This window comes from Passer montanus, unplaced genomic scaffold, assembly GCF_014805655.1.
Source record: "Passer montanus isolate IOZ18808 unplaced genomic scaffold, ASM1480565v1 scaffold9, whole genome shotgun sequence".
NCBI lineage: Eukaryota > Metazoa > Chordata > Aves > Passeriformes > Passeridae > Passer > Passer montanus.
This window is the reverse complement of record NW_024374367.1, coordinates 11,717,323-11,733,891: the sequence shown is the minus strand read 5'-3', so window position 1 is coordinate 11,733,891 and position 16,569 is coordinate 11,717,323. Positions and strand designations below refer to the sequence as shown.

General features: G+C 42.6%; 1 protein-coding gene across 2 annotated transcripts; it reads right to left on the bottom strand.

Moving 5' to 3' along the window:
* Positions 1 to 3,990: 3,990 nt before the first annotated feature.
* Positions 3,991 to 13,475, bottom strand: KBTBD8 (kelch repeat and BTB domain containing 8). Of its 2 annotated transcripts, none has more exons than XM_039734296.1 (4): positions 13,364 to 13,475; positions 11,830 to 12,040; positions 10,096 to 11,210; positions 3,991 to 7,658 (listed from the first exon to the last, which is right to left on the bottom strand). In XM_039734296.1, the coding sequence occupies exons 1-4, from the start codon at positions 13,377 to 13,379 to the stop codon at positions 7,195 to 7,197; spliced, it is 1,806 nt and encodes a 601-aa protein (XP_039590230.1). In that variant the 5' UTR covers positions 13,380 to 13,475; the 3' UTR covers positions 3,991 to 7,194. The 2 variants fall into 2 exon arrangements, with proteins under 2 accessions (XP_039590230.1, XP_039590231.1); XM_039734297.1 differs by having other exon boundaries at positions 13,308 to 13,408.
* Between the last annotated feature and the right edge of the window lie 3,094 nt (positions 13,476 to 16,569).

Sequence of the window (16,569 nt, the reverse complement as noted above, 5' to 3'; positions counted from 1 at the left end):
GAGGTGCATGTGGTCCTCTGTGCTCCACCGCATGGGAGGGCACCAGGAGCTGCCTGTGGAGGAGAATGCACCCACAACCAGACCCAGAGTTCATGGGAGTCCTTTATCCCTAAAAGTGTAGTGTGGGAAGAATGCTACTGTTAAATAGAGTGGCATTGCAAGCAGTGAAATCTCTTTAGACTTTCAGAATAAATTAACTTCTACACTTCCAAAGATGTACTTTCTGTTTTGCTTGTGGATACTCAACAGCTCCCTTGACACTGAGCCATTTTAGACTGGTGCTCTACCAAACCAAAACATGGATTTGCTTTTGTTAGATATTGTCCCTCTTTCCATTTCTGTGTTAACAGCAATTGCCTAATTTATATAGGTTTTTTCTGATAGTTACTGCCTGTGACCATTTCTAGTGCACTTCAGAGACAATAGCAACTCATACTATTGCTCTTCAAAATCACTTTGGAAAATCTTGGACACCTCTCTTGTGGCTGAGAGGTACAAAAGCAGCACAAACTCCAGTCTTTCATTGGCCTATGAAAAATTGAACTTGAAGGACTAATCCAACTGCTTTTTCTTCTTAACACTTCCACGCCATATACCAGTTTTGATATAAAATGTGGTATAACTTTTACTTAAAATGTAAATTTTCAGAATAAATACAATTTCAGCACTTAATTTATTGGCTGTTGGAGAAGGTTAATTTGATATTCACCAATTATTCCTAGCCCTGAACTTTTCAGAATTGATAAAGAAATCTGTTACTGAAGGAATATGAACTGAATCAATCTGGAAGGGTTTAAGGTAATTCAGAATTTATCTGCAAATCTTTTTCTGCAACTGATGTGTCACATACGATCTTGACTTCAAAATAATTGATCTAATGGAATTTAGAACTGAGTTTATAGATAATCAAAAATTAGATATGTATCATTAAACAAAAGGATCAAAAGCTGGCACAAAGTGAGCAAACAGTTCACAGTTCTTACAATTGTGTGACAGTGAGGGCTGCAAAGCAAAGGTCACGTGCAGATCTAAGGAACACAGAGGGCATTCCTTAAAACAGATATATTTGGTACCATTTAGGTTGATGTTTTACAGGTGTGTTATCATTGCTAGCACTCAGTGACACTTAAAGGTCTAAACACGCACATAGAATGCGTAAATTTGGAGCTGATCTGTTAAAAGACAGCAGCCTGAGGTTGTTTGGGCACAACCTCCAGTCCTGTTACCCTGGTGGGGCTTTGGGACCTGGCTGTGCCCTGGCTCACAGCCACAGAAAGAAGGAGGGCAGAGGGGAAAACTGTGACCCACTTGTATGAATTACACAGAGGTCCTTCATGCTGGGAAGGTCTCCCCATCATCCAGGTGCTGCAAAGACTGGAGCATAATGCTTTACCTATTTCCTTTTAGTTCCTCTTCATGCAGATCTAGGCCTTCTCCACTCAAAGCTTGTGACATGCAGGAATTCACCTAATCCTTCAAAAACAGTCAAACCCAGCCAAATGTTCTCCAAGTGGGGATTTTTAGCACTTTTTCCATGAGGAAATACAATACTCAGGGTTCTGCACACGTGCTTGGTCACTCTCACTGTCTGCTCACTGCCCCCCAGCTCCTCAGGTGGAGACTGCTTTAAATTCCATTTTGTAGAGGGCCAAAGCTTTCAAAAATGTAGAGTCTGTACAGGATTTGTGTCCTACTGGTTGGTTAAAAACAGAGACCCCACCAGCACCTTCTGAAAGGGAAAGCTGACAAGTGCCTTTGTTGTACTTCAGAAATTCCTCTTGGAGAGATGTTAGAAATCAGTTGGTTTTGTAGCTTCTACTTGTTAAGAAACTTGATCACATAATCTTTGTAAAAGTTAATAAATACCTGCTCTTCGAGTAGATATTTGTATCATTATTTGTGTAAAACAGAAAAATCGGCAGTGAGGCACGGGGACCTTTGTGAGATATTAAGAAATAGGAGAGGTTCCAGCTCTGCTGGTCTCACCCTTCCATCTTTGAGAGGCCCAGGGGGCAGAACATGTGCAAAGAGATAAGGAGAAGGCAACAGCTGGATGGTTCTTTCCCCACCTCTTGGCTGCACACGAGTGCCAAGCTGGAGACACTCCCCTGCATGCAGCATGCACTGCACAGCTCTGGGGCACAAACACAGTGGATAAATTCATTTAATTAATGCTGCTTTGTTTTAGGGGGTGTGCAGGGCTTTGTGTGCTCCTGTCCTTCAGCAGACACTTCCAAAAGGAAGTCTGAAAGGAAAAAAAAATGCCAAGCAAATAATTGCATCCCCAACCTGCAGACAGAAAGAATCTCTCAAGGGCTCAGGTACTTCGCTCTTCAAAAGAATACATTGGACTTTACTTTAGTATCCAAAGAAGGAAAGTCCTTTTTGACCCTTACAAGAGTATAATCATTTGCAAACCTGTGGCTCCCCAGCTCCCTTGGTTAGCTGCTCACCCTCCTTGCACCTGAGCAGGTTAACCTGACCCTGCAAAGTCATCCTCTTCTGTTACAGCACTGCCTTTGTAACACAGGCCAGCATTGAGAGGATTTCACAAGAGTTCCACAGGACCTTGGGACACTGGGGGACAATCCATGTATCTGTTCTTTGCCACAACAGCAGAAGAGAAATTAGGGAATCAAAGAGCATGGTTGAAACACTCCTGTCCCTCTCTTGCTCTGGCCCTGCTTCCATCTCCTGTGTATTTCCTGCTTATGCAGGACCTGAATTCCTTTTTTTACTCACAAAAGTGTCTTGCCCTTTTTATCCAATTTCTTGTTCATCAGGTTGCATCATTTTAGACCCTGAAGGAAGTGATCCCTTAATATCAACCAGCTCTCTTGGACCCCTGTTCCCTGCAGGGCCTGTTCCTATGGGATTGCTCCAAGATGTCTGAAGAGGCAGCCTGCAAAAGCCTCATGCTCTCAGTGCTCAGGTGGCTTGTAGCAAACACCCACAGCAAACGAACACTAGGTTGCATCATTTTAGACCCTGAAGGAAGTGATCCCTTAATATCAACCAGCTCTCTTGGACCCCTGTTCCCTGCAGGGCCTGTTCCTATGGGATTGCTCCAAGATGTCTGAAGAGGCAGCCTGGAAAAGCCTCATGCTCTCGTGCTCAGTGGCTTGTAGCAAACACTCACAGCAAACGAACACTGACCAGATCCCCTACATCTCAATTCACTCACCCCAAGACACACTTTGACACATTCCAAGACATCAGCCACCCCAAGACACACTCTGATACATCCCAAGTGCTGCCACCAGACCCACGGTGCCTTCCCGGTCTGTCTTTCCCACAGAGTGCAGCCCTCCCTCCACAGCACCATGCCAGTAGAGGAGCCAGCCCAGCACGGCTCTGCAGCCACAGGGGATCAGAGCCCCTGACTGCACACAGGCACTGCCTGCAGAACCTGACAACATCAGCACCATCCCCAGCAAGAGAATCCCATGGTGTTTTCCCAGGCTGCCATGGCTTGGCATCTGCACTGGTCATGAGAGCCTGTGGAAGGGAAGAAAGACTCTCAACCCACCAGCATCATGTACAAGCAGTTCTGCTGCAACCATCACTGCAGCAGAAACCACAAACAATGCTGGAGCCTTAAAAGCAGGGGCCTCTAGTTTCAGCTCTGCAGCAAGGGTGCTGAGAAATTCAGTGTAAAGGGGGCTGGGGTTTTCCAGCTGTGTTCTCAGGCTGGAAAGCCCCATGTGCCACTCCTGCTGGGATGCCAACAGCAACCAAAGGCATGGAGAAAGGGAAGGGAAAGACCATGTTGCCTATGTGTAAACAAATCAGAAGTTACACCTGAACAGCCACAAGGAATGAGACAAAAGAACAAAGCACCTTCCACATCAAAATCAAAGTGACATTACACGCGGTGAGGCACAAGTGCAGAAATAGAAGAACTGAATAAACATCAAAAATACATCAGATTAATTTTCAGAAATTTACTAAAATGCACACAGATTTGCCACAAAAACAGTTGAACTCCACTGTATTTCAACAATAGGTTTATTTTAAGAAACATAACATGACATTAAGTAAAAATGCAAAATTGTGCAATTATGGCAAAATGTTTAAAAATCCACACATTTGCCCTCATAGGACTACAGTACTTCTTACTAACATACCTGAGCACTGAATGTTGGATGCCACTTCTCAACAGCCTCACGAACAGGGAGCTCTTGGATCTCTTGTAGAACATACAACACTGCATGTCTGGTGCACCAAAACTGCTTTGAGTTATTCTAAATTTCATTGATGGAAGCAAGTGGAAATTACAAAATGTTTCCTTCTAAAGTAACTAATAATTTTGGAAGAGATTTACACTCACCTAAGTTCTTACAACACTAGAAATTCATTTCATAAAGGGAAATAAACAAATGCAAAAAAAAAATCCAAATGAGCAAAATGTACAGATCACTGTTCAAATATTATCAGTACCTTTGGTGCAATTATTTTTTTTTTGTGCTGTGCAAGTTTACTTAAGCCTGACTCTAAAGCAAAACTTTACCAGGAATCTGACTTTCAGCATAACGTAGAAGCATTTAAGAATTGGCAAAATGTCACAGCTACATTACTGTCTCAACAAACTCCTCATGCAAAAGATTTAGTATATTCTACTCCCACAGCAATTTCCAGGATTTAGCTTTCAAACACATGACAGACTTGGATCACACCCTCAGTTTGAATGGTTAAACAGAATGGAGATCTTCGTACTTTAGTGCAGATAAACAAAATTAACAAACCTACTGCAGAATTAACCACAGCATATTGTACTTCTATACATCACATGACCAGTCAACTGCTAACTCAATTCTATTTCAGTTTCAAGTAATATATTGAAATTTGTTCTACTAAATAAATATAGATTGTCAAAAAGCAGCAAGAAATCTTGTAAATAGTCAACCAAGCTAAAAAAAAAAAAAAAAAGAAACACAAACAAAGAAACAAGGAAAAAGTTACATAACACTTTGCAAAAAAATGGTCTTACACACAGATGCAACACTGTTAGGGAGGGTGCTTCAGAAAGCTTGCAGCTAGAGGCCTACAACAGCGCAAAGAGAGCTAGCCAAGGGCTAAGGATCATTAGTTAAACATTAAATTAGTTGTACTTTTCAGAAAACCCCTTATTCTTGGCTATGCGTACAGATAAAACTATCCAGAGGAAAACTAAACAAAGAAACGACACACCTCAACACTGTTGGAAAATGCAGTCTTAGCAAGAATTGCCAAATTCAGGAAAAAAACCAAAATGCAGGTGCTCGCATTGGAAGAAGAGTTTGGTGAATCTCTGGAAGATGAGGTATGTAATGCAAAGAGGCATTTTTATTTTGCTTTTCATTTCACAGTTTTTTGTTTGTTTCTGCCTCTCAAACATTTTGTGCAAGAATTAATAAATAGAACCAGGCGAGTATTTTCATGTGGTAGGAAGATTCCATTTGGGAACAGGAAGACCACGTAGTAAACAAACATTATCCAAATCCTCAGCCATGCCAGGGGGATAACAATGAGCTGAATATTTGGCTGACTGAAATATCAGCTGTTGAGCCAGATATTGGTAAGCACTTTCAGGCAGTGATGGCCAGTGCCATGTCAAGTTAACTGGTTTACTTAGGTCAACAGGAAAAAACAGGAAAGAGTAAGATAACTTAAAGCTCTGCAAAAAGCAGAGGTGTAAGAAACCTGGTAAATTACAGCTGATGCAAGTTTTAAGAGTCCTCTTTTCCCTTTTAAATCCAATTTTCACTACTGAAGTAGAGGCTGAACTTCAAACGTATTTATTCTTTAAAAATAAGTTAAATGTTAAATACATAAAGACAAGTGTTGCAATATATTCCTTATTCTGTATTTCCCCTAAGATCATGTAAGCCATGGATGCTTATTGTCAATTTTGCTTTAATACACCGGATAATGCTGACAGCTCAGTAGTGCAATTTTTCACATTATAGGTCAGAAAGAAATAAAAGATAGTTGGGGGCTTGACTGCAAAGAGAAAAGAAAAACAACTTGCAAAGTTAAACCACACTTTTCCAAATCACCAGAGCACATGCCAACTCTGCACATAGCACTGTACTGTAGTGGAGACAGAATGAACACTCCACACAAAGAGAAAAAATAAAAGAGAATCAGTATTATTAAGGCCATATCCTGTCACCATTCTGTGCAAGAACACCACTGCAGTAAAAATGTTATGTTAGAAAAGAATCTGATGACAGGACAGGGCCTGAAGACAGACACACACTCCATGGAAAATAACAGGCTGTCTTAAACAGTAGCAGAAGGCTGGCCCAGTTCAGACAAACAAGTATTAAAAATGTACTAGCACCATCAACTTTTGGGTTAAAGCCCTTTACGGGGTGAAAAAAAAGGTTTTAATCAGTGTTAGAAAAAAAAAAAAGTTTTTACAGCACTACACCTATGTGGCAAAAAACAGGTTTTGGGGTTTTTTCCCCACTACCATTAAGCTCAATCTCAACAAAAATCCACAGACAGGAACTGGTACAACAATATGAACAGGCCTCCATCCGGGGCAAAGGTACTCCACAATCCAATTCTGACTTGAGTTTTTCTCCCAAATTGCAGTGCACAAACAACATCACAAACATCTTAGCAGACTTCAAAAACAGTACAAAAAGAAGAGATCATTGTGAATCAGGATCTACCATTCCTCTCTACGTACTTTCGATCTAAATTAAAAAAAAAAGCAACAAAACTTAGTGATATTGCCTCAAATTTTACCCGTATTAAAAAAAAAGAGAAAAAGAAGAAAAGTCACTTCAACACATCTTGGACATCCTTAACTATTAATGCTAGATTTTCTTTCACTGTAGTGCATAGTTATCCTGGCTCTTCCACTTAATTTGCTTTTACCACAAAAAAAAACCCTTTAGTATGACATGATTAAGTGTTTACCACAAAAAAAATGCTGATAATTGCACTTTGTAACCTCCTTCTCATTTCCCAGGAAAATATCAGTAAATATGAAACTGAACCAACAAGTCCCTCCCCGGACTGCAACCTTTAAAGAGCACCCATCCCCATATACAAAAAACTGTCTGTTTCATCTTACAATAAATACTGACAGAATTTCTTTGTTTTCTTTTAAGACATGTTTTCTCTAGCATCAAATTACCACTGAAATCACTAAGGCCTGTTACTGAAAAAAAAACCAAAACCAACCAAAAAAAAAAGAATTTAAATAACTTTCTGAAGACACTGCGGATACAATTTAGCAACAACACATTCAAAATGCCGGCCTAAATCCCAGAGCCTGTCTGGAGTCTCGTAGACTTTCTGCCACTGGTCAGTGACCTCATCGTACTGGTAGAGTGAATTCTTCCTGCTGGTTCTGAAAACGTGTTCTTCAACAGTGACTTGAGTAGCTCTGACAAAGAGATGGAGTTTGTTTTTGAGGAGAACCAGTTTGATGTATGGGTTGATGGACTGGTCGCAGGGGAAGTCTTTCTTTCGAGTCCACTTGTTCTGCTCGATGTCGTAGGCCTCGACGGTGAACATGCGCTGATGGTTCCCACACGTGCCAGCTATGTAGTAGATGGAGTCGTTGTACACTGTTGCCAAGCCTTGGATTCTAGGCACAGTCATTGGGGTCAGAAATCCCCAGTAATCCTTCTGAGGATCGTAGCAAAGGAAGAACTCCCCTGAAAAGAGAGGGAAAATGAAACAGAGCTCGTGCTTTGTTTCCCGACCAACAGTTCTGCAGTAATTGAGCACCCAGGTATGTTCTTCCACAGACAGAAACACTCTGAATTTTCTAGAGCCCGGATCCCAAAACAAACACCCCAGCACCATCAACTGCTTTCCTTTTAGTGCTTTACAAAAATATTAATAGCATGACTAAATCCTACTCTGAGTTTCTGGTTCAGCTGAAGCAGAGAGAATTTGAAGCATATTTTACACAGAAATATGTGCAAACACAAATTAGACAGTTCACAGAGTTTCCAGATATCCTAGAAAGAAACACATTTTACACAGTTTCTAGGTATCCTAAAAAGAAACACATTTTACACAGTTTCTAGGTATCCCAGAAAGAAACACATTTTACACAGTTTCTAGGTATCCTAGAAAGAAACACATTTTACACTGTTTCTAGGTATCCTTCATTACTTCCAAACCACGCCTTTTAACCTGGGACAAAACCTTTCAAGATTCCAGTCTTGAAATATCTGAACTACGATTGTTTTACTCTTTAACGTCTTCACAATGTGTCATCTGCAGATGGGGAGTGTCACAATTATTTGCTCAGGTTTAGCAGCTTTCAAACCCTGAATTCTGTCGTGCATTTTGAAGCTACTGGTATCAGGTGGCTGGGTTACAAATTTAGGGTGATTTGTTTAAAAGGAGGCCAGGTGAGAACCTGCATGAAGCTACTGATTCATGGTTAGGTTTGTGGTTAGGTTATGAAACACCTCTGCTGCTCAGTGCACAGAGCAGCAGCTACAGACTGCAGCTAAAGGAAGTTCAGATCACCAAAAACTCGTGCTCTGTACATTTCATGAAAAGAACACAGATAAAGGCCACCTTGACTTTTTTAAAGTCCAGTGGGAGAAGGGCCTTACTTCTGCCAAATACTAGCAGAATTCAAATCAAACATGATTTCACCAGGCTATCTTAACAATTTTAACCAAGCTGTTGTGACCAAACACCTCAAGTACAACAAAGAATGCAGAAGTGAGACAGTAAAATTGGTGGAACAGAGTTTAAATCTTACAGATAATACTAATTTAGATTATTCAGTTTTGTTCCACAGTGCAATCTCCTGTGACTGACCCTAGCATTCCACAGGCATTTTCACACTCTCATCCATTCTTATTGACTACTTCTAACTTAGGAGTTTTCCCTAGCACAATTACTAAAAGCTCACCTCTTTGTACTACAGCACAGCTCAATCAAGGTTTTGTCTACCTACCCATAACACTGTTTTTCAGAATTTGCTGGTTAGCACAGGAAGTAGCTTATTTGTATGAGCAGTCACTTGTCACTTAAAGCAATGAATCACAGAATCAGTGCAGCTAAAATTTGTGAATGAGGTGCACTGTTATTCTATAGGTTATAATATCATCCACCTTTGATGAGTTCTAAGAAACACTAAAAGAACAAATACTAAGTTCAGTATTCTTCAGCATTCCTTTCTAAACACCTAAAGCAGACATCTGAGCCAAGAGAGATTTAAAGAACTTTTTAGCACAACAGAACTATTTAAGGCCACAACCAACAAGAGTGGAATACAGAAACAATGGGAGAAGAAAACTGCAAGTCACATGGAAGACCAGGAATGCAAAGTCAAGAAATAATGTTAACCTCTTCTGGTAAATAATAAGGATCTTACAGTATTCTCTATCCTGTTTCTTCCCCATGGTCCAGCTTTTTCTGGAAGTGACCCAAGTAGGAGCTGGTGTGATCTGAGACCCCAACTTGTGCAGGTGTTCACAGAGGTGGCCCTCAGCAAAACAAAACCTCCCCCACCTTCCTTCTTTCCACTTTGTGGGCCTCTTAGCACAGCCTCAGACCAGTCTCAGCACTTTTCAGTGTGCACGGAATGTAAAGCAGTACTGTAATTACTGCCCAAAGAAACTGAGTTAACTAAGAGAGAGCTTGATCTCTTTCTAGTTTCTCATATGACTTCAGAAAGCAGGGCAGGGCAGGAAGTGATGGCTTAGAAGTCGTTAATCACTTTTACAAGTCACCAAGAATAAAGACACCAGGAATCTTCTCAGCTTTAGCCAAGTAAAATGCAAAGTGCTTTTTCACAGGATAGTCTCTTTTCTTCAGGGTTGTTGCATTTCACCCAGATAAAGATTTAACAAAGAATTTTCAGAGTTAATTTTAATACTGTATTGTTGACTCAGAATACCAGCAAAAATGCCATCTTTACAATAACTCAGCACTACAACTCAGTGACACATTCCCAGGGCATGAGAATTCAAGCAGCAACCTCCCTCTTCCTAGTTCCCCCTCTCTTCCCTCCCACCCCATTGCCCAAGGGGTTTTTCCAAATTGCTTAAGAAAACAGAGACAGTCAGAATGAACAATCCCCACTTCCAATAAAGCACCACAGAGGCAGTCAAACCACCTTACCCTGTAAAACATAGATGTTATCCTTATACTCCACAGCGCTGTGGAACTCCATTGCCACGGGCATGGGGCACACAGCTGTCCAGCAGTTCTCCCGGCTGTCGTAGCACTCCACAGACTTGAGGGAGTTCCGTCCATCTCCTTCATAAACTCTCCCCCCGATGGCGTAGAGCTTCCCACAGCAGTGAACCAACTTGCAGCCTATTCTGGCCCGCAGCAAAGGAGCCTTGGGAATCCACCTATTGCCAGAGTGATCGTACATCCAGAAATCACTCTCGGCCCGGTGGTCGATGGAGACCTCGCTGCTGCTGGGCCTGTACCCACCCGCAATGTAAATGTCGTTATCAGGAGACACCAGAATTCCCACCTCCCTCAAGTCATTTGGTGGCTTGCATAGTTTAAACACTCTCCCTGTGACCGAATCTAAACAAGGCACTGTTTGCTTCTTTCCTGAGTGTTTGTGGGCAGCATCGAAGCATATGATCATTTCGGAAGCGGTCATTCCAAGCCGTTGTGTGTAGCCATTGGCACTGGGCTGTCCCTTTTGTACACAGCTTTTGGCCATCGCCTGTGCAAACACGGGAGGGATTTTCTCTAAAAATGTCTCGTCCAACAGAGGCATACGGATGCATTTGGCAAATATTTCTGGAAGGTGCACTTCTCTCTTATTTTGTTCGTGCTCAAACCACCTTATAATGCTCTCATAAACATGTTCTTCTTTATCTACATTTAAGTCATCACTGTTGAGGATACTTATCAGTTGGTCTTTTCTCAACTGAAGAAACTCCTGCTCTTTGGTGACACTCAGAAACTTCTTGCGAATGTAGTCTTGTGACCTGTCCTTGAGTTCCTGATGACCATAGTGATCAGCAAAGATGAACACCCCAATGGAGTTCTGCGGGTCCAAATGACTGATCATGTATTTAGCACACTGGTCTTGTATGGAAGGGATCTGGAAGATACTGGCTGCAGTGAACAAAGCTTGAACGTTGGCCTCGGTCAGCACTACTCTGGAGGTATATGCATAGTTCAACACTAAATGCATGGACTCGGCCTCGACGCCGACGATCCGCACTTCCTTCTGCGTGCTCTCGGTAAGGCCGCTCGTGAACATCGATCTGCAAAGCAAACACCCAGCACTGCGTCTGCAACCCAGCTCCAGGCTTCAAGTGACATTTACTGTGCAGCCAGCCCCACTGCGTTTGTCAGCACAAACACATTTATCACAGGTGCTACGCTCTCCTGTTGGGGTACCTAAAGTTGAGATCATTTCTACACTTAATTAAGGAACAAGTTCCACTTTTGTTTCAGTGTCTCACTAACCCCACGTTAAAATTCACTGAGTTTACAAGCAAAGGTCTTGACATAGCCAAGTCTTTGCATTCAACCTCCAACAAGTTATTTCATATGCATACTCTAGCATTCGAAAATATGTAACTTGAGAGGAAAACAAACAGTTTCAATATGTTCTTACTGTATCTCTGATACTCTCAGTACTGGGGGCAGTTTTGCTTGGCTTAAAATTGTGTGACATTGTCTCCAATGAAACTTTCCTTTGAGAAACAGACACAGATAATTCATTGACCTTAAGAGAACAATAATCTTTACTTGTTAGGTGCACTATATTATCTATAAACACATAGAACTTACTTTCATTAACTGAAAATCTAAAAAAAATCATACCTGTACTAATATTCTACCTGCTTTGATCCCCACTAGAACAATGGATGGTTTTACCTGAAGTAAGGACTGATTGCAGCTAGAACATTTCTGTGACAGGAGAATGTTTTCCCATGATCCACTTCCACCACAATATCTGTCAGCTGTCCTTCATCATACATGGTCTTCAGCTGTTGCAGGATACTACAAGCATGGAAGGGGTCCATTCCACTGGAGACTTGGCTTGAGGGAGGGACTCCGTTCAGTGTTTGTGAAAACTGACTTGGTTCTACAAAGGAAAATCAGAACTTTAACAGAAAAAAAAAAACTAATAACAACAAAAACAAAACGCCTCCAGAAAAAAATACACTTGAGCCAAAAAACCATGCATAACCAGGAATTAGCACAAATTGATATTCCATATTCAGCATCATCATCCCTCAACAGCAAGCCAAACACTGTCAATGGTGAGTAAATACAAAAAGAGACCTCAAAGAGACCTTTTCTTCCTTTTCACACTGTACATGTCAGTTACTATTCCACTATAAAGTTTATACCCCTATAAAGTTTATATCCATTAAGGGAAAACAATACAAATACTTCACTTTCTTCCTTTTCACACTGTACATGTCAGTTACTATTCCACTATAAAGTTTATACCCCTATAAAGTTTGTACCCATTAAGGAAAACAACACAAATAGTTCATACAACTGGGGAAGGGGAAATCAAGTCAAGAAACACAACACTTATTGACCTTTAAAATGAAAAGGGACACAGAGGAATGAAATAAATCCCCAAAGTACCCCACCATTACACAAGCCTGAATGTAAATATTTAACTTCACATTGAAACAGGAACTGCCTCCTGCCTTACACAAGTAATGGTTGGAGCAGAGGCTCATGAAGAAACAGCCCTACAATAAGTCTTAACTTAAACAAATTTGTAGATAATTACATGTTTTCTCTACAACTAAAACAGAATTATAATTTGAAATTTCTCAGCTGTGAAGGAGCTCATATATCACCGTGGAAACATATTTAGTAGAGCATATGCTGCTAAATAACATGTGATAAGCCTAATGAAGTAAATCCCAAAGTGAAAATTGAGCAATAGCTCAAGCACAAGAATCTGTTTCGTAATAGCACCAAAATTTTTACGCAACAAAAACAACAAAGGAGAGCTCAAAAGAAAAACATTAGGTGGCCAGAGCTGCAAATCAGGTAAAGCTGCTGACTGCAACAGAGTGCTTCCAACAAAATTTAGGCAGCACAAAGGGGCAGAGAGGAGGGAGAGAGCACACCCATTCTCACAGAAGCCTTTCACCGAGCCCACTCGCCTCTCCCCTCCCGCAGCAGGGGGGTCCCTCACGGGACAGCAGCCTGGCACAGCACACCGCCTCGCCAGCCCTGTCCCCTCACGCCATCACCTCCCTCAGCCGAGCAGCGCTGCCCTCCCAGGGCCCCCTCCCCGCCCGGGCACCCCTCACACGGCGCTCCCCCAGCACAGGCCCGAGCCCCCTCAGCGCCCCCCAGACCCCCCTCAGCACACAGGGTACCCTTCGCCAGGAGCCCGCCTCTCGCAGCGGGCGCTGCCCCGGCGCCCCGCACCGACCTCCCAGCGCTGCCATCCTGGGCCCCGCTCGGGCAGCGGCTCCGGGGGCGGCCCGGCAGGAAATGTCACCGCGCCGCTTCCCCCGCTCACCGCCGGCCGCGCACCCCGCAGCATCGGCAGCGCCCATTGGTCACTGCCCCCGCTGCCTGCCGGGAAGTGTAGTGCGGGCCGGCAGGACTTGGCGCGCGGGGCCTGCCGGGAGTTGTAGTCCCTCCGGAGCGGGATGCATGGGAGTTGTAGTTCTGGGGGGGAGGCGGGCCCTGCCGGTCGCGTAGCAACGAGGCGGCGGCGCCTGAGGCGAGCCGCCATTTTGGGCCCCGGGGCAGGGCCTGGCGGGCTGTGTGGGGCCTGTTCCCTCCCCAGCAGGGACACCGGCAGAAATGGCCTCTCCAGAGGGATAAATTACCCCTCCGCCCCCAATCCCCGCAGTTCTGCTGAGCTCCTGGGGCAAGCCCTCGCTGAGGGGAGCGGAGGTGCTGAGAGCCGGCAGAAAGGGGCGCAGAAATGCCGGCCAGGCCCCTAATGCTGCAGGGGTGTGGTGAGGGGCAGGATGTGAGACCCACAGGCTGAATTAACCCCTAATAGAGCCCAATAATCTGCTACTTGGTCTGAAAGCTTGTCACACCAGGAATATTGTGAATTTTTCCAGGGTTGGTAACCCCCGCACGCTGTGGGCAGCCCAGATCAGCCCTCCCTGTCCCACAGGGTGCAGCACACAAGTGAACATTTTGTTGCCCCTGACCCTTAATATCACATTTCTCTCTCCATCCCAGAGGTGATAATCACCAGGTTTTCCAGTTTTCTAATGCAATTAGCCACCGGTCTCATTCTTGGGACCTGTGTCATTTTCAGGAATTTGATGTGGAAGACGTTTTGAGGTTTTTTCCTTTGTGAAACACAATTAATGAAGAATTAAATAATGGAAGCATTGCGAAATTGTGTCTATTTTTCCTGGTTTTACGCAAAATAGATTTAATACAGCTTCGCAGCTTTTAGCTGGGAAGTTTTGTTCAGAAAAATTTTAAAAAAACCCCAAAACTAATTTGAATAACATTTTTTAATTAATTTCCCATTAAAAATTAAAAAAAAAAAAAAAAAAAAAAAAACAATTTGAATAATATTTTTTATTTAAATTCCCATTAACTCCAGAAATGAGTAGCCTGAGCACACGAGCACTTCTCCAAAGCAGGTGACTTTCAAGGCAGTGCCACCCCACTGGGTTTAGTTTTGCTTGCGAGGCACAGCCTTCCCCTCCCTCAGCAATTATCAGTGGTGTCCAGGCTGCTCCGATGATAATGCTGCACAACGCAGCAGCGATGGAGACTCTGATGAAGGAGGTGTAAAAGAAAATAGAACTTCACGTCTGCAAATCGATTCTGCAGTTTTCCAATTTCCCCATTCAGCAACGGCACGGCCTGTGAAATTGTCCCTAGAAATCTGAAACGAAGGGATGGAGAATTCCTCTGCTCCTACCCTTTAGCAAATGACATTGCCTGATACAGTTCATTTCCTTCGGTGCGGGCACGTGGGCCGGCCTGGATCAGTGTTAAAATGCAGAATCCAAATGTAGAATGTTTTTTAATACAAATCCCACACTGAACTGGCTCTTTGGAGCCTGAGCCTTTCTTGAAATGGCTTACCTTTGGATGGTTTTTGGTGAAGCAAGCAAATTGCCATGCAAACAGGTTTAGATGTGCTTTAAGAGGTATCAATAGCAACATTTTGCTGAGGCTGAAGCCTTTCTCAAGTGGAATAACTCCATCACCCTCTCCCCTCCCTGGAAACATCCATCAGCACTCCTAGGATGCAGCACCATGGAGCACTGCCATGGAACTCTGGGTTTTTCACCCAGTTCTGCATCCTGTTCCCTGGAACTCTGAAGGGCACAATGAGATGTGTTGCCTGTGCAAGCTGCTCTGAAATCCATGACAGTCACACACCGTGTTGAAGCTTCATGTAAATGGCATTTGCCTGGCACACAAATATTTGAGCCTGTTCTTTCAGAAATCACAAGATGCTTAAAGAATTCCATCTCCCTTCTGCTGCATCATTTTCTTTCTCCTGTTGTTGTTTTGTCTGTGGAATTATGGAGGCTCATATTTGAGTGTAGAAGTGAAAAATTGGGTTCTTAGTCCCTTCTGCTGCATCATTTTCTTTCTCCTGTTGTTTGTCTGTGGAGTGATGCAGGCTCATATTTGAATGTAGAAGAGAAAAACTGGGTTCTTAGCTTGATGCTGCCACAAATTTCTTCATGCTGTTGATCAAATAATTTGATTTCATAAATTCTGGCTTTCCAGGAGACAATGGAATAGACATATTAATGTATATCCTTTTATCTTATAATAGTTTTTGGTATGTATTTTAATAATTCTTGGTTTTTTTTTTTTCTTTTTTTTTTTTTTTTTAGTTCTTTTGTCAGCAATGCACTGAAACCTATTTTATTTAGGATTTTGCAAGAATTCAAAGTCCTTGCTATTGAGGGAACAAGTTGCTTTCACTTGTGCTTTAATTTCACACCTAATTTATCATTTCTGCAGATAGAGCTTGAAAACACACACGTGGTGGCGAAATTTTCCCATTTGATATTCCAAATGTTCAAAATAAAAATGAAATTATGTCAACTGATAAGGAACAAACAGTCTGTCTGTCTTTTATAAGTGATTAGAGAGATTGGACTCTTTATAAACTCACAATTGGCACTGTGTGTTCTGGGATTCTTGCCTTCAGAATAAAAATGTCTTTGTCATGACCCCAAGAGAGAAAAGAGGAAAAGGAAGAAATTTCAGGGGAAAGTGAACAAAACACAAACTTTTTCAGATATTTGAGAACTTAGAAGATATCCATAAAAAGAGTTTGGGCAAACAATGAAGTTATTGAAAAGGTTTTCCTTTGTCATTGCACCTGCAGAACAAGTTAATTAGAGAACTGGTTCATCTGGTTGCCTTCAGCACAGGGGCAGAGGGAACACCGTACCTCTGAAATGGCTGGTTTGGGGCACCTGGGAGGAACCTGCCCAGTGCTCCTGCTGCACGAGGGAGGGTGCACAGGGCACTTCTGGAACAGGCAGCTCTTGCCACACATTATTTGGTGTGTAGGAAACTCCCCATATATTCTTCTGTCAGCAAAATGAAGATAAGAAATGCAACTGGACCAAAATTCAAAGAAAATGTGAACCAGGGTTGCAGCTTTAAAAAAGAACAAATTTT

Excerpts from the sequence above, each read along its gene's own strand:
- KBTBD8 (XM_039734296.1), bottom strand. Across the intron at positions 11,211-11,829 it reads GCAATCAGTCCTTACTTCAG|ATCGATGTTCACGAGCGGCC; the intron begins GTAAAACCATCC and ends TTTGCTTTGCAG. Across the intron at positions 7,659-10,095 it reads TAACATCTATGTTTTACAGG|GGGAGTTCTTCCTTTGCTAC; the intron begins GTAAGGTGGTTT and ends CTCTCTTTTCAG.